Source organism: Marmota marmota, unplaced genomic scaffold (genome assembly GCF_001458135.2).
Source record: "Marmota marmota marmota unplaced genomic scaffold, marMar, whole genome shotgun sequence".
NCBI lineage: Eukaryota > Metazoa > Chordata > Mammalia > Rodentia > Sciuridae > Marmota > Marmota marmota.
The window spans coordinates 6,183,057-6,201,009 of record NW_025999869.1 but is presented as its reverse complement, the minus strand read 5'-3'; the positions used below and the strand labels follow the sequence as shown (position 1 = coordinate 6,201,009).

At 47.8% G+C, this 17,953-nt stretch overlaps 1 protein-coding gene across 1 annotated transcript in view; it reads right to left on the bottom strand.

The window, feature by feature from the left end:
* Nucleotides 1–8,180: 8,180 nt before the first annotated feature.
* The window catches only part of Slit3 (slit guidance ligand 3), a 563,280-nt gene continuing 553,507 nt past the window's right edge, over nucleotides 8,181–17,953 (bottom strand). The window contains exons 35-37 of the mRNA XM_048814838.1: nucleotides 16,877–17,162; nucleotides 15,078–15,286; nucleotides 8,181–8,559 (exon numbers count right to left, since the gene is read on the bottom strand). Of these exons, the coding sequence (XP_048670795.1) occupies nucleotides 8,324–8,559; nucleotides 15,078–15,286; nucleotides 16,877–17,162 (731 nt within the window). The 3' untranslated portion in view covers nucleotides 8,181–8,323. The remainder of the gene's footprint in view (nucleotides 8,560–15,077; nucleotides 15,287–16,876; nucleotides 17,163–17,953) is intronic.

The window sequence follows — 17,953 nt, the reverse complement described above, 5'->3', positions numbered from 1 at the left end:
TCTCACTAGTTTGCAGAGGCTGACCTTGAATTTGTGGTCCTCCTTCTTGAGCCTCCTGGGTCATTGGGATCACAGGCATGCACCACCATGCCCCGATTTTCTTTCTTTCATTGGTATTTTCTAGTTTTCAGCGTAGAGATCTTTCACCTTCTTGGTTAAATTCATTCCTGAGTTTTTCCTCTCTCTTTTTTTTTTTCTCGTAGCAATTTTAATGGCATTGTTTTCTTGATTTTTATTTTAGTTTACTATTATTGTGTAGAAATGCTACCAATTTTTATATGTTCACTTTTGCATCCTCCAATATTACTGAATTTGTTTCTTGGTTGCAACAATAATTTTGGTGGATTCTTTGGGGTTTTCTATGTATAAGATTATGTCACCAGCAGACAGGGGCTCTCTAATTCTTCCTTTCCCATTTGGATCCTTTCTTTCTTTTTCTTACCTAATTGATCTGGCTAGGATGTCCAGTTCCATGTTGAATGGAAGTGGTGAAAGTTGGCATCCTTGTTTAGTCCCCAGCCTTAAGGACAAAGCTCTTGACTTGTCCCCATTCAGCATGATGTTGGCTGTGGGTTTGTCACATGTTGCTTTTATTCTGTCTATCTGTAATTTGTTGGGAGTTTTAAAATGAAGGGATATTGGATCTTATAAGATGTTTTTTTTTTCTTCAACTATTACAACGACTATATATATATATATATATATATATATATATATATATATATCTCCTTTTTTTTTTCCCCTTCACTGTGTTCATGTGAGGTCTCTCTCGTGTTTACTGATTTCCATGTGTTGGACCATTTATTTGCATCCCTGGGGTGAACTCCACTGGGTCCTGGTGGATGATCCCGTTCCCTCTCTCCCATTAGGCTTGACCTATCAATGCTCTTGTTGCTTTGAGCATAATGTTTGGTCTCATCATGGGCATTTGCTTCAAGCCAGGCCAATCAGCTAGTGACTCTCAGTTCTGGGACATCTCACGGAAGCATCGGCAAGAGAAGTGTTCTTCACTTCTGGATTTGAAATTTGTAGTATGTCCAGCTTTAGATCTGCAGCTACTAGGAGTCACTTTGCCATCTGTGAGGAGGTCCTTCCTGAGATACCAAGGCAGGGGAAAGCTGAGCACGTGCCAGAGACCTGAGCCCTAGTTGATGGAGTGTGAGCTCTCGGATTTAAACACTCATTTTTGCTGCAAAAAGTACTGGCCTAGATTTTCCAGCAGGTGAGGCAGCACATTCCGCTTTTGCTTTACAGTGGCTCAAATTGATTTTTGTCATTTGTAGTCTACTGAGTCCTGATTATGCTAAGTCTTACCATCCTTCTTTTCTAAGATGGGGAGCTCAGGATCATGGTGCTGCCAAAGTCCAGCGGCAGGGTCGGGGAGAGAATGTGGTCCGCAGGGCAGGGGGACTTGAAGGGGCGGCAGCCTGCTCACCTAGACTCTCCTGCAACTTAAGCCCCCAAGCTGGCTTATGTCCCGCCTGCCACAGTGACTGGAAAAATAGGGACACTTACAAAGTCTATTTATAGAGCCTTGGTAGGGAGCTAAGAGCATCTGTCCCTGAAGTACTTTACAAGGTTACTCTGCATAGCAAGGTTAATCCTGCTGTCAATGACTGAGAATCAAGTCAATTTGTCCCTCACCGCATCTTGAGCTTGGATTGTTTGTGGCTTTGAACTGCATTCCTTTACTCCCCTCTGCAGACAATTCCTCAGCCTTCAGGTCTTGATTTGATAACCTGGTGGACCTTTCCTGCTTCTTCAGCCAGGGCCAAGAGTAAAGTTTCAGAATGTAGAGATGACATTTTTATTAATCTTTTGCATTAGTCAGCTTTCTATCACTGTAACAAAATACCTGGAATAATTAACTTATTAAGAAAAAAGGGTTATTTTGGCTCAGTTTTAGAGGTTCTAGTTCATGATCCCATGGAGTCATTGCTTTTAGGCCTCTGGTGGGGGTGCTGGATGGCAATGGTGCGGAGTGAGTATTGGACAAAATTGTTCACCATGAGGCCAGGAAGGTAAAGAGGAAGGGGAAGGGAAGGGCTGGAGTCTATCACTCCCTTCATAGGCACACCCTGAATGATCCGAGCACCTCCTACAAGACCCCCGACTCTAAAGCTCTCACCAGCTCCCTGTAGTCCACCTTGGAAGCTGAGCTGTAACATGTGGGCCTTTGGGGGCATTCAACACCCAAACTATCATGTCCTGTTCTGCATTTCTCTGCCAACTGCAGGTGCAAAGGCAACTGTCACCTGCTCCACCATACTTTTTAAGTGCCATGTAAGCACAAGCATAGTAAATCCAGAACCCACTTCTCTGCACCCATCTGCCCTGACTTTTAAGGGTAAAGAATGGCAGAAAGGATGATGGTGGTCCCCACTGCCACAAATGGCCTCTCCCCAGCTTCCCACCCATAACGGTGCTCAAACACAAGCACCTGCCATGGCTTCCAACCAAGACATCCTGTGGAGGTCGCTGTCTGCTGCCTGTTCAGTACTCCTCCCCACTTCTTTGGTAAGTGGTTCCATCCAGATATTCAGGGAAGGCTCTGACTAGCTTAAGCCAGAGGCACTCAATCTTAGCAACATGGACATCTTGGGCAGGAAAATTCTCTGTTGAGGAGGCTGTGCTGTGCATTTTAGGATGTTTATCAGCCTCCCTGGTCTCTATATACTAGATGTCCCTAGTGCCCTATGTCTGGTTATATAATAAGCAATGTCTCCAGATACTGCCAGAATGTCCAAATGTCTCTGCTGAAAATCTCTGCAACAGACTGATAGGAAAGGAAACTGAGAGACAGCAATAGACATGCTGAGAATCCCTTCCTAAAATTCCGGGGACCAGAAGTGTTTTGAATTTTTTCATATTTTGGAATATTTTCAGATACATAATGAGATATCTTGAGGCTATGACCTAAGTCTAAAAACAAAGTATGTTTTTGTTTCCAAGGTACCTTATACACATAGCGTGAAGGTAATTTTTTTTTTTCTTTTGGTTTCTGGGGATGGATCCCAGGACCTCACACATGCTAGGCAAGTGCTCCCCAGCCCTGAAGGTAATATTATACACTATTTTTAACAATTGGGGGATTTCCACTCATGGTACCATGTCATGCTCCTAATGTTTCAGATTTTGGATTTTCAGATTAGGGAATCTCAACCTGTACTTTTAGGTCCAGGCCTGGAGGAGGGGCTCCTTGTCTGAACATGAGAAATGGGTGGGTTCCTGGGCCACAGTGTCCCTGCAAGGAAACCCGGTTCATGTCCACCCGCCCCATGTCAGATGTCCTCACATTGGAAGATGTGAAACTAATGTCAAGTGGGTCTTTGATGGCTGCTGAGGTCACCTGGGCGGTGTGGCCCTGTCCAGGTCAGGGAGCACCAAGAAAAGGGAGAGCCACTGGCTTGGAGCCACTGTACCTGGCCCCTTGGCCCACACTCGGTGCACCAGCTGCCTGCCAGTGTTGGGTTCTCCTCGGGGTCTCCACAGAGGGGACGTGAGGCCTCCACACCCATGGCCACCCTCACCTCACACGTCCACAGCCTTTTGAGGATCCCCAGGACTGAGGGGCTGAGAGCTGAGCTCCCTGGCCCAAGCTTGGGCACCATCTCCCTAGGAGCACCCCACAGGGCAGCGTGGGCAAGCGCTGTGTGGCAGGTTGCCCTCTCTCACTCCTTGGTACTCTCCTCACCCCCAGGTCCCAGTTCTTCAGAGGCCCGGACCTCAGTGGGTGAAGCAGCCACAGCCATCTGCCATCTCCTCTGCTCCGGTGTCCGCAGAGATTTGCTGCTGCTGTCATCATGTCTTTCCCTGTTTGTTTGTTGACATGCTCCCTCAGGAGGACCAGGACTTGGTCTTGGTCACCCCCGGAGCCCTGACCTGTGGACCCCAAGCCATATGTTGGGTCTCCATTTCTCTGGGGGAACTCTGGATCCACTCTTCTCATGTTGTGGTCTACGAAATGGATTTTATCAACCAATTCCACCCCGGGCTTGCCCCAACTCCATGTGAGCAGTGATCTTGCCCCAGTGGGTACGGAAGGGGTAAAAAGAAAGCACACGTCGCACAGCAGGGCTGAGTATGGTTTCACGAGAGCCTCTGGTAGCTTCTTGTGACTCATCCATTTATTTAAATGACATCAGAAAATGACAGTCTGTGGGGAAAGGAATGCACATTAGTTATTCCACATGGAGAAGCAACACTATAACATCATTTTAAAAAAGGGTTAAAAGGGTTTCCCATTAGAACCTATGCTGGGTTAGAAACCAGCTTTGCCGAGGCCCAGGTCTGCTTTTCCTGCTCCTGCTAGCTGGCACCTCTGACCAACTTCTCTGGGTGTCTCTGCTGGCACTGTTCAAGCCACACTAAAAGAGATGGGTGGTGCCACCAAGGCAGACCGTGCCCAGCTTCCTGACCATCTGGGAGCACCCTGGGAGGTGGTCAGGGAAGGCGCAGGACACTTCTGTGCTGCAGGGTCCGTCCTGGGCTTCCTTCTGCCTGGATACCACTATGCGGTGACAGGAGGACCTGCACCTGTGGACACCTGGCTCTCTTTCTGCCTCTGGTCTGCGGCACGGTCTCTCCACTCCTTTCTTTTTTCTGATTCTTAGTCTCCGCATCCCCAGCAACCCCAAGGTTCCAGCTCTGGTATCTGGGGTCCTGTAGGTCTTTGGGGGGTCAGGTCAGTTACTGCCATGGGCTTCTGCTTCCAACAGAGGCAGTGGCTGACTGCCTGGCCTTACGTCAGTCTGGTGACAGCTTCATCTCTGGTGAAGGACAAGTTTGGCTCAAGCCCCATCCTGACTATCCCTGGGTTCCGAGAGTCACCTGAGGGCTTGTCTCCTTTCTTTCTCTGGCCCTGGGAGGCTCCCTTTCTTTCTCTGCTCCCTGTCCTCCTCTCTTCCTCTTTCTGAAACACCACACTCCTTCCAGAGCTGAACTTCGGAGCTACCACAGAGAATTCTGGGCTCCATCTTGAAGTTGGTGTTTTCTAGCCACAAAGTGAGTTTGAAAAGACAAAGTTTTCCTCTACAAAGCCCCTTTCAGCTTGTCAACAACAATGACAACAGTAATAATAACAGCATCTTACATTTAAGGTTTTAAGTTTATATTTTACAGAGCTTTTAAATACATCATTTCATCAGCTATTTTAGGGCCCCTGGATGAGTCCGGAAGGACTCTCTCCTCCCCTTTCCTGAGCTGAGTAGTCCCTTCTGCTCATGAGTGTCCCTAAAGAGTACGTTCAGGTGCAGAGTAACTGACTGAACTCTCCCTGTCTCATGGGGATTTCTGCTCCTAGAATTTGGCTGCTCAAGGGGAGAGTGAGTTTAAAAACTTCATTTGTTAGAGAATCTTCATTTTAGGAAGGACTTTTCTTAATAGTCCTTGCATTTGGTATTTCTTAAAGTCAGGGCTTCCTAAATTAAGGAGGAGGCTCAAATTCCACCCCTCCCCACCAACACCAAACTGAGAGACAGATCTGGCTCTCTGTTGAGTGAAGGGGCTGATTGGAAGAGGGAGGCCGGGGTCCTGGGGGGAAGCAGAGGAAAGCCAGTAGCCTGCTGAGTCCTTCCAGAACATCAGCGACCCTGGGTGGGGCCCTTGAGGGGCAGCTGAGTGGGCTTTGGGCTGGATGGGGAGAGGCTAGCTAGGGGTGGTGAAGGGCAGGTCCACCTGCGGGGTGGGGGTGTCTGGAGGGGCATGGAGGGTAGGAGGAGTGTTGGACAGATCCCAGGACGCCCCTTCTGAGCTACCTAAAGACTTCTGGGCTCCTTCTTGAAATTAGTGTTTTCTAGCCTCAAAGTCAACAACCAGGTCCCCTGAGGTGACTTTGGTGAGAAATGCTCATTTCCTTGTCCAAGCCTTTCTCTACTTTGCCACCAGTTCTGTCCCTTTTTCAGACCCTGTTTTGGTAGTATCCCCCAAAAACCCTCTGACTCTCTGTGGCCTGGAATGTGTGGCTCTTTGTGGTTGAATCCCTGACTTTCCCTCCACCCCACATCTCTCTGTTCCCCAGTGTGTCTCACACTCCTGCACCAGGACTTTCCACATTCCACTGCTGTTTGAAAGCCATTCCCAGGAAAGTTCAGCTCCCTTTCCTGACCCTGGCCAACCATTGTTCCTCTAAGACCCAGGACTGGAAATTCCCTGCTCTGGACAGCCCCCTCTTTATACTGCCATTAGAGAACTGTTACATACAATAAAGGAATTGCTTCTGTCCCAGACCAGAGGCTCTTTAAGGGCAGAACACATTCTTTCTCATAAGAAGTGGCGTGGTTAGGTGAGCAAGTTCTGGAGCCTAACAACCTGGGTTCAAATCCTAGCTGTGTAATTCATTAACCATCTTCTCTTGGACAAGTTTGCGAACTTCTCTATGTTTCAGTTTATTCAACTGGTAAATGGGTTAATAACGTTTTCATTAAAGGGTTGTTTAGAGAATTAAATGTGTACATGTATTACATATATAATACATATATATATATCTCAACTAGAATGATATCCGATGTCTAACACAGTGAGCACTAAATACATGTGAACACTGGAAGCAAGCCCATCGCGAGGCGCAGCACCTTGGATACAGTACACGTGCATATTTTGAGTAAATGCCTCCATCTGTCCCTCCCTCGCCCTGTCTCCCACTTGCCTTGTGTCCCTCCTTCTTCCTTTCCTCTTCTTTATTCCTCGAGTCTCTGGCTGACCACTCATGCTCACAGAGCAGCGGGGCTCCTCTGGGGCCCTCGAGCTGGAAGGTCCCAAGTTCTCTTCTGAAGCTCCAGCAGAGGAAGCTCCTGGCAGGAGGGGTGGAGCCAGGAGCCAGAGGTTGGTGCCAACAGTGGGCACCCTGGGGTCGTGCACTGGAAGTGCGAGGGGGCAGGGGAGGGCAGGGGAGAGAAGTGGAAGAAGGGGTGGGAAGGCCCTTTAGGAACAGAGACCAAACAGGCTCCGTTTGCTCCTGTTTCCTAGATACACAGGTCTCTAGAGTTCTTCTGTGTGAAGGACGACAGAGTCAGGGACGAACAAGGCAGAGCAGGGCTGGAAGGGAAGAGGAGGGAAGCATCCACTTTTCTTTCTTGGGGCACTCTGCCTGAACCTCCCGTTTACCTGCTCTGGAGAAGAGTCTGGAGCTTCAGGGCTGCTCTCCAGCTCTGGCTCCCTACTTGCCAGATGGTTGGCAGAGCCTGGGCAGGACCCAGTGTCCTTGTCTGAAATGGGCTCACTGTCCTACCTTCCCTGAAGAGCAGGGTTGACAGATGAGGTGCTGTCCAGATAGGCACTGGCAAGTGCTGCAGGCAGACAATGGGTCTTTGTCCCCATGACAGGGCCGGAAGGACAGGTGGCAGAGGCCTGTTGGCTGGACATCTATGGGCTGAGGGCCGACTTGGCTGTGGCCTCCCTCTTGCGGAAGCCCTCACCATCTCCTCTCTTGCTGTTGCATTCCAGTGTGGAGTTGGCTGGGGGTGGAGGATGGGCTGGGACCCTCCGGGGAAGAGCCAGTGCTGGGGGCCTGGGGGACTGCCATGCCCTCTTCCCTCCACTCACCAGGAGGATCCAGGAAGGGCAGGGTAGGAGCAGCTGTTTCAAAACTCAGCAAAACAGGCCCAGATTAAGTGCTGGGCAAAGTTCAAATGGCCAGTCCTCTAATGGAAACCAGGGCCATCCAGGAAGGAGAAAAGGGGTCTCCTGTGGGCTCAGACCCCGCAGCCCCCAGGGCAGATGGGCAGTCAGCCAGACCTCCAGAAGCTTTTCTGGGAAGAGATGGGCATCTTGGGCATAGACAACCTGGGCTGTTAAAAGCTGAGTGTGTGTTTAGGAAGAGAACAGAAAGAGTTAAGACCAAGAAACAAAGAACAGTCCTTCCTCTCTCTTCCTCTTGCGCGCTTCCTCAGCAGGTAAGCAGGTCCTGTCCCTGCGGGCAGGGCAGAGAGTGCTTGGGAAACAAAGGCTCCCCTTTCTTCCTCAGGCCGGCTCTCGTTTCATTATTCTTATCCTTTTGTTTAAAACATTTTTATTAGTCTTTTTTAATCTTAAAATTTTAAACAGCTGTTTATAAAAACACAACAAATACACAACACAAAACAAACCTTGGTAAAAATAACGCACGATATAGTACATATACTCAGATGGCGTGATAGATTTATATAATAAAAGATGAAAATAGTCACTTTCCATAATAAAAATAAGTTCTATTTTTTTTGTTTATTTTACAATATACTTAATATTCTCTTCTTCTTTTGCTTCCTCTCCTTCATTCCGAAATCTACAGGGGCCCGTGGCTGTCCCTGACCCCACGAGCTGGAGTCTGAGAGGCAGCAGGCGGGGCTCAGGAACACGGGTGGCAGCCGCACTCCAAGTGTCTCTCCACCTCCTCCACGAACGAGGAGCCGTCCGTGCACTGGAAGACGTATTTCCTCTGCTTGCTGCGGATGGGCTGGCAGCACTGGGACCCGCAGCCCCCGTGACATTCCATGATGGGCACCTTAGAGGCTGTGGCACAGGACGCGTAGCCTTTCTGGCGGCGGATGGCCTCACGGACCACCTCCCCCAGGCATGGATTCTCTGCAGAGGGCAGAAGAGGTGGGGTCAGGACATTCCAGGGCCCTGGCAGGACCAGAAGTGGTTCCCAGCTGGGCGGTTCTGGAACACTGTGGTCTGAAGACCACGTGTACTTATTCTTTCACTTGTCCACCTGCTGATGCGCCCACCTGTCCATCCATCCACCTACCCACCCACCCAGCAGCCCTCCATATTAAATGCCTTTTCTGAGCCAGGCTCTATAGTAGGTGCAACCAAGCCTCAAGCACATGAGGAAGCAGCTTGGTTCCTTCCTTCAAGGAACTTCAAGTCCAAACTAGATGAAGGCCAACTGGTGGACTGTGGCCTAAATCCTGTCCCCAGACACGTGCTTAGGAACTAAACCACTTACCAACATTCAACAAGCCAGATTTCTGGGCTGGGGTTGTGGCTCAGTGGTAGAGTGCTCACCTAGCATGCGAGGCCCTGGGTTATATCCACAGCACCACATAAAATATATATAAATAAAATAAAGGTATTGTGTCCAACTACAACTAAAAAATAAATATTTTTTTTTTTTTTTAAAAAGCCAGATTCCATTTAAGACTTTGACTTTCCGGCTTCTTTGAAAACCAGAAAGTCTGGCGAGGCTGGGCTGGCCTCCCTGCTCTGTAGTGATGGGTGGGAGCTGAGCGTCTCTGATGGGGCCAGGAGATCTCCAGGCTGCCCCGGGTCCCACGGCCCTCAGTGCCTGTCTCCCTTGTCCAGAGTGCAGACACTAATTACAGGATCACTTAAGTGGATATAGCTGTAATGGGAAACTGAGGTGGGACAGGTTGATATAATAGCATATGGCAAGGGAACCTGCCCTGGCCCAGGGAAGCTTCTCTGGGAAATGACGAGGGAGTTCAGATCTGAACAGGAGCAACAGTTGATGAGGCAAAGGGCCTTTGAGGCAAGATTTCCCCAAAGGCCTAGAACTGACAGGAGGGCTGGGCAGGGGACCCTGGTCTGCTTGAACCTTCAACCTGACCTGGCTCTTCACCTTCAGCCCTCTCCCGTCCTCATGACACTGGGCTACGTCTGGAGCAGGTGCTGAGGAAGGCAGTAATGGACTCAGTACCAGGACCCTCCCCCTTACAGCCTGGACAAGTCACTGGTCATCCTGAGCCAGTTTCCTGGCCTGGAAGATGGTGACATGTTCTTCCTACTAATTCACAGCTCTTGTGAGCATCAGAGGAGACTGAAGGAGAAAGGGCCCTCTGCGTTTTAAGGCTTCAGGTATTTGAAGGTGGTGAATGGATCTGTGTTAAGCTACATATAATTCTTTAAAATCATGAGGTGGTTTAAAGATTCAGAAAGAGTCTAGTGACAATGGGTGTGCATGTGTGTGCAAGTGGGAGCAACCTGGGACAGGGAGGGAGAGTACCCTGTGTCAACATGTGACAGCTGGGGCCAGGCACTATGGGAGCTGTTCACACTACCCTGAGGACTTTCCTGTGGTTATTTAAAAATAGTTAGTAAAGTTGAAGAAATGGGCAGTTTTGCTGGAGAATAGTAGTTCCTCTGGATTTGACACATGAGAGTTCTCTAGTGACGGGGGCCGGCTGCCTAGGATGCTGGTGGCAGGGAAGAGGACTTCTCAGGGTCCTTGTGGGAGAAAAACCTCCAATCACCGCAGCCAGGGGGCCACTCCTGGGGGTTCATGAGAACGGGTCAGACCACCCACAGCAACAGGGGGACTGGACGGAGACTGCAGAGGAACTTGGCAGCGGCGAGGCGTCTCAAGGACCCACAGGTGGAAGAGAGAGAGAGGAGAGAGATGGAGGACAAGGGAAAGAGCTCCCTCCCCTGGGAGAAGTGCCTTGTTTACTTTTGTTATCCCTTTTCTGTATCTCAGGGAAGTGCTGGCCTGGTGAATGAGTTGGAAGTATTCTGACCTCTTCAATTTCCTAGAATAGTTTGAGAAGAACTGTCATTTAATGTTTGATCAAATCTAGCAGTGAAGTCATGAAGCCTTACTTTGATGGGATAGCTTTTCATTACTGGCTCAATTTCCTTACTGTTTTTGTCTGTTTGGATGATCTGTTTTTTCATGATTCAATCTTGGCAGCTTGCATGTATCCAGAAATTCATCCATGTCTTCTAGGTGGTCTATGTGTAGTCATAATAGTCTCTGATGACCCTTAGTGGTTCTGTAGCATCAGTTGTAATGTCTCCTTTTTCATCTCTGATTTTGAGTTTTCTTTTCTTCTTTGTCTAGCTGAAGGCTTGTCAGTTTTTGTAGTGTTTTCAAAGAACTATCTCTTCATTTTGTTGGTCTCTATATTGCTTGTGTAGTCTCTATTTCTATCCTACCAGCTTCAAGTTCAGCTTGTTCTTATTTTTCTAATTGCTTGAGGCATGATTTTCATTTATTTGAGGTCTTATTTTGGGATGTAAGTACTTATTGCTATACACTTCCCTTTTCCTATGTCCCATAGGTTTGGGTATAACATGTTTCCATTTTCATCTGTCTCAAAGAAGTTTAAAGTTTCCCTTTTAATTTCTTCATTGATCCATTGGTTGCTCAGGACCATGTTGTTTAATTTCCATGTAGTTATAAAATTTCCAAAGTCGATCTAGTTATTTTAGTTTTGTATTATGGTCTGGAAAGACACTTGATATCATACCTGTCTTCTTGAACTTGTTAAGACTTGTTTTGTGACCTCACATGCTCTGCTGTGGATAATGTCCATGTGCGGATGAGAAGACTGTGTATTCTACTATTGGATGAAATGCCTTGTGAATATCTGTTGGTTTCACTTGGTCTGTAGTATAATTTAATTCTAGTCTGCCTGTGTTGATTTTCTGTCTGGATGATCTGTCTGCTAATGAGAGTGAGGTCTCCTACTACCCTGTATTGCAATTTATTGCTCCATTTCTATCTATTAATATTTGCTTTATATATGCTTTGGTGCTGAGTGCATATATATTTACAGTTGTTACAGTCTCTTGCTTAATTGACCCTTTCATCATTATGTAATGGCATTGTCTCATTTATTAACTCTTGACTTAAAGTCTCTTTCATCTGATAGAAGTATAGCTATTCTGCTTGCTTCTGGCTTCCTTTGCATGGTATGTCTTTCCCATTCCTTCACTCTCTGTCTTTACAGGAAAGTGAGCCTCTGGTAGGCAGCATATAGTGGGGTCTTATGTTTTAAATCTCTTCAGTCACTCTGCATCTTTTGCTTTTATTTTTGCAACGCTTGGGATCAAACCCACAACCCCATGCATGCTAGGTAAGTGCTCTTCCACTGAGTTACACCCCAACCCATCTGTATGCTCTAATTGAGAAATTTAATCCATTTACATTCAAGATTATTATTGTTAGGTAAGGGCTTACTCTTACCTCTCTTGGTCATTTGTAGATCTTTTCTTATTTTGTCCTTTCTTTTTTAGTTCACCTTTGTAGTTTTCTGTATTGCTATGATTTGATCCTTTTTCTTGTTTGTGTATCAATTATAATTGTGTGTGTGTGTATGTGTGTGTGTGTGTGTGGTTACCATGAGGTAAACACAAAGACTTTTACAGTAAGAGTAGACTATATTGATCCCAACTCTGGCCACATATAAGTATTCTTCTTTCACCTTGATCCCTCAAAATTTACATTGCTGTTACTTTAATCTACATTTTTATATTTTGTATTCCATAACAACTCATTTTAGGCACATTATCCTTGACCATTTTGACTTTAAACCTTTATACTAGAAGTTTGAAAGATTTGTATACCACCATTACAATAATGGACTATTTTGAATTTGATTATAAGTTTATCTCTATCACTATAGAGATACTTTCATGTTTTCATTATAGTACTTACTGCCCTTCCACTTCTAGCATAAGCCCTCCCTTAAAGCATTTATTATATGATGAGGTAAGGAATGACCTCAGTTTTTCCTTGTCTAGGAATGACCTTATTTTCTTCACCATTTTTGAAGGATAGCGTTGCTGGGTATGATATTCTTGGCTGGCCGTGTTTTTCCTCTCAGCACTTAAACAGGTCATTCATTTTTTTTCTCTAGACTCCAAAGTTTCTGCTGAAAAATCTGCTGATAGTCTAAGGGGGAATCTCTCATGTGACTGGACACATTTCTTTTGCTGCTTCTAGAATTCTCTCTTTGACTTGTAACCACATGATTACAATGTACCTGGAAAGAAAATTTTGGGGTTGAATCTGTTTGTGGATCTTTGAGCTTCCTGAATCAGGATGTCCATATCTCTTACAAGACTTGGGAAATTTTCAGCTATTATTTCATCAGATAGGTGTTTTGTGCCTTTCTCTGTCTTTCCTCCCACTTTTACTACCCTAATGAGGTAATTTGTTATTTAATGGTGTCCCATAAGTTGAGTATGCTGATTTCTTCTTCTTCTTCTCTTCCTCCTCATCTTCTTCCTTCCCTCTGATTTGATTGTTTCAAAGAACCCATCTTGAAATTTAGGATTTTTCTTCCACTTGATGTAGTCTATTGTATTTTTAATCTCATTCATTTAATTGTTCAGCTTCAAGATTTCTGTTTTATTTCTTTTAATATCTATTTTTATATCAGATCATGAACTGTTTTTTCTGATTACATTGAGTTATCTTCCTGTATTATCTTGTAGCTCACTGAGTCTCCTTAGGCTCATTATTTCGTATTCTTTTTCATACATCCATCTTTTCTTTGTGGTCAGTTATGGAAGAATTATTCTGCTCCTTTTGAGGTGTCATGTTTCCTTGCTTTTTCATATTTCTTTTGTCCCTATATTGATTTCTGTGATCAGGTAGAACAGTCACCTTTTTTAATTTTATGGAGTAGAGGAAGACTTTCTCCTGTAGATGAGCCCTAGGGTGTCAACTGGGCAGGTGTCTTGGTTTGGTCCTAGACTGGTGCCATAGTGTGGTCTCCCTGCAGTTTCTTCTTCTATAACCAGTGTTGTGATGCCTGAGTGCTTCTGGTCTCAGTGCAGGAGTTGTGATGGCACAAGTGTGGTGTCACTGAGTGAACAATGCTGGCTCTCTGGCTGAGGAGCCACGTGTGGCAACTCGTCCAGACCAGGCTCAGCCTCCCTGTCATGAAGAGTGCATTGTGGGTCCAAGTGCCAAGGTCACAGCTGCCACACTGCCCCTGGACTTGAGCAGCTGCTGTCCTAGTGCTGCCATCATTTATGTGAGTGTGAGAAATGATGAGGGATGGAGGGATGTGGTGCCTCCTGGCTCCTGGGCCAGGGCACACTGTGGTAGGAGCTCAGGCCGTAGGTGTCAATGGGGGCCCCTTGGTTCTCGGCTGGTAGGAGTCTTGGTTCTGAGCCCACCTGGGAAGTGGGGTGGCTGAGCACGGTGCTCCACTCCACTCTGTATGCTGCTGGCGTTTCTCTGGTTACCAGCTCCTCCCCAACTCCCTCACCATGCTCCACAATGCTCCCTTAGACATTCTAGTCAAAATGTAGCTATTTATTCATTCATTATTTGAGTCCTTTTATGAGTTGGAAGAGGCATCTATTAGGTTGCTCTAAGCAGTCAACTTGCTGATGTCACCCAAAAGTCTGAACTTTTAATCCTGTCTTCACTATGTTCTCACTTCATCCTCCTAATAAACCTATGCAGGGGCACTGAGTCATCTGTACTTCTAAATGAGGAATTGTGACCCAGAGAGGTAACGTGTACGGCTCAAAGCACAAAAGTTCCAAGTGGCAGAGCTTGGCCTTCCTCCTCATGGCCACTGTTCAGACTCTCAGCCTAGACTTTTCATGAGACTAGTTTATGTAGTTCAGCTTCTGACTTCTTAGCAGTGTTCCAGGCACCACATACTTTACAGCTCATGTAGTCCAACAACTGGACAAGGCAGTGTGGTGACCAACACCTAAAATAGCTCCCACTGACCACCACGTCCTGGTATCCACATTCTCTATGTAGTTACCTTCCTCAGTGGGTGCCCTTGACCCATGAACCAAAATGATACAGAAATGGTGGTGCAAGTTCTTTTCAAGGTGAGTTGGGGACACTGAGGCTTTGTGGCTTCCTCTTTGCTCTCTCGATTTTTTTCCCCTGTGCAGGAAGCCAGCCTCCCTGTTGTGAGAGCCCTCAAGTATTCCAGGTAGAGATGTCACGTAGGGAGAAACTGAGGGCCCCTGCCAACAACCAGCACAATGGAAATGCACCAAAGTGGAGGCAGATCTTGCTTCTTGGATCAGCTTCTGGAAACCCACGGCCCTTGCTGTGCTAAATCCAACCTTGGCCGATTCCACAGCTAAACCGTTTTTGAGTTTCTGACCCACCCAAACCATATGAGATAGAAACAAATACTGTGGTTGGAGCTGCTATGTTTTGGGGTCAATCTGTTATGTAGCAGTAGGAATCTGATACAGGAAGCTATAGAATTGCCCCCATTTTCAAGCTGAGGGACTTGAGGCTTCGAGTGTGACTGAATCAAGGGCACATGTCACCTGAATGGCACAGACAGACTGAGGTGTTCTGGGCTTGGAGTCGAGCTCGGACTCCTGCATCCCTCCCGGGGCTCTTCCCATGAGCACAGTAGACTCACCTCGCTCACAGTGCTCCCCACTAAAGCCTGGCTGGCACAGGCAGTGGGGCTCCCCTTGGTCTGAGATGTGGCACTGCCCATGGTGGCACTTGAAGGCTGAGCAGGCATTGGCAGAGTCATTCTTGTGGTCACACAAAGCTCCTCCATAGCCCTCGGCACACTTGCACACATATGAGCTTCCGGTGGCCACACATTTTCCATGGTTGCAGCTGGGGGCAGAGAGGAGAAGGAGGTGGGAACCAGAGCAGGTAACTTCCAGAAGCTTCCCTGTCCAACCCAGCCAGGGACCAGGGATCTGGCACTGTGGGATCTTGAGCTGAGTGCAGCTCGGGAGCCGTGGCCCTGTGGTCTGCCTGTTCCAGCCCAGTGGCCGAGCATCTGTCTTTTCGCAAACTCCCTGTCCCAGTGGCCAGCTGCAACTTCCCCCAATGTGCTTTACCAGCTGTGACAATAGGCTCAGTTGCCAACAGTCTCTCTCTCTCTCTCTCTCTCACACACACACACACACACATACACACACACAGTGCTTGGAGGAAAGTTAGCTTTCTGTAAACATTTCCATGGCTCTATCATCTTAAAGGATAACACTATGACTACTACCACTACAGGTTGAGCATATTTAATCCAAAAATCTGAAATCTCACATGCTTCAAGGCCCACATTGAGCACCAACATGATAGCACAAGTGGAAAACTGCACACTTGACTCCGTGGGATGGGTCACAGTTAAAATGCAGGTGCTCTAAAAATATTGCCTGAAACTACCTTAGGGCTATGTGTACACACTATATAGGAAGCAAATGAATTTTTTATTTAGACTCAGGTCCTACCCCCAACATGTCTGCCAACCCTTGTATACGTGCGTAAATATTCCAAAGTCCGAGAATACCCCAAATCCCAAACACCTTTGGGCCCAGGCTTTTCAACCAAGAGCTATATTAACCTGTACCCTGAGCAGTGCCACTTGCTGTGTGGCAGGCTTGGTGATAAGCTCTTTTGCCACAACCACCACACCTCTGCAGCTGCCAGGAGAGCCTCATCCACGTCTCCTAGGTGGGAAGACTGGTGGTGAGGACTCCATTTTTAACCACAATGCATCATTTTCCCTAATGGGATGACATTCAGAGCCAGGATTCATGCTGATTTCAGATTCAAATGTACACACTCAAGAGTAACACAGGAAGTTGAAACCCTTTACAGCCATCCCTCTTTCTAATCCAAAATGTTGTTTCCAGCTTGTTTAGGCAAACAAATGACCACTCTTGGCTCTGGAGGCATTTTTGGTTGAATCAGATTTCATAACACTGGGAATACCAGGTCTCTTATATTAAGCATAGGCCTGGCACATAGTAGGCCTTCCATAAATGTTTGTTGAATGAGTAATAATGAGAACCCATCAGGCGTGCTCTGTGTGTGGTCATGCAGACCTGGGGCCTTACCCAGGGCACTGGCTGAGGGGCAGCCCCCTGGGGCTGAATTCACCCTTGTTCTACTCACCCTTCAATGGCTCAAGTGCTGTATGCACCCAAAGGGGTGCCTTTTTCTAATCACAAGAGGCAACACGGGAGCTGGTGGTATCTCCAGACAGAGTCACAGGAGGCTTGGCAGCCTGTTTTGAGTGAGGCTCTGTGCTGATGTCTCTGAGTGAGGCCTGCAGCCTGGATGCGCAAGCTCAGCCTCTTGACTGAGCAGTCATGGCACCATCCACCACGTGACCACATTCCTCCATCAGTGCCCCCTCCTCAGGTGGGGACAGGGCCAGCGGGTATGCTGGGAGCCTGGGACTGTCAGGACACTGACCTGTGACCGAGGCAGGGGTCCCGGGCTTCCTGGTCGCACAGCGGGCCGGTCCAGCCTGGGTGGCACTCACACACCACACTGTCCTTCTCCACGGAGCGGCACAGGCCATGCCGGCACACGGTGCAGGACTTGCAGCCTGGTGAGACTCCTGGGGACTGGGGCGGGAGGGCCTTGAAGTCCTGCAGCTCATTGTTGATACGCACCTCGTGAATGCAGCCATGGAAGCCACCCAGCGGTCGGTCCGCGCCCTGGCGCAAGGCCGAGAGGCCGGTGGAGGTGGGGATGCCTGTGGGGGGGGCGGAGAGGGACAGCCTGAGCCCCTCCTCCCACCCGCCCAGTCCTGAATGAGAAGGTGCCCTTCACACGTTCTTAGTTAAGGGCCTCTGCTATTCAGATTGAAATGATGGCCTACACCTGGGCCATATCCTGGGAAAGAACTGCACTCTTGGTCCTGCACTGGGGGCAAAACTTGAATTCAGTTAGGCACAGTGGTGCAGGCCTGTAAATCCCAGTGGCTTGGGAGGCTGAGGCAGGAGGATGGCAAGTTCAAAGCCAGCCTCAGTAACTCAGTGAGGCCCTAAGCAACTTAGAGAGGAACTGTCTCACAATAAAAAACAAAAAGGACCAGGGATGTGGCCCAGTGGCTAAGTGCCCCTGTGTTCATTTCCCAATACCGCCCCCCCCAACTCCCCTCCCAGAAAAAAAAAAAAACAGCACTTGAATTTATTGTCAATGCTTAAATATAGAAGATACCCCACAAAAATCCTGTATTTTGATTTTCCTTAGAAAAAATGAGGGGGCAGTGATTAGCACTGCCACGTGGACTACTGGCCCAATTAAAGGGACCACCAGCTTAGGCAAGGGATGGGTGGTACCAGGTCACCCTGAGAGCCTCCAGACCCTGCAGGAGAACCCATGGCAGCCCAGCCAGAATGCAGGAAGGAAGATGCGGAGGAGCAACCTGCCCAGTGGAACGGTCCTCTGGCCTTTACTACCCTCTGTGCTTTGTCCCCCTTGTCCAGGTCTAAAAGGCACAGCGGGGGGGGGGGGAAGGGCCTTCCACACGTCTGCTTGGCT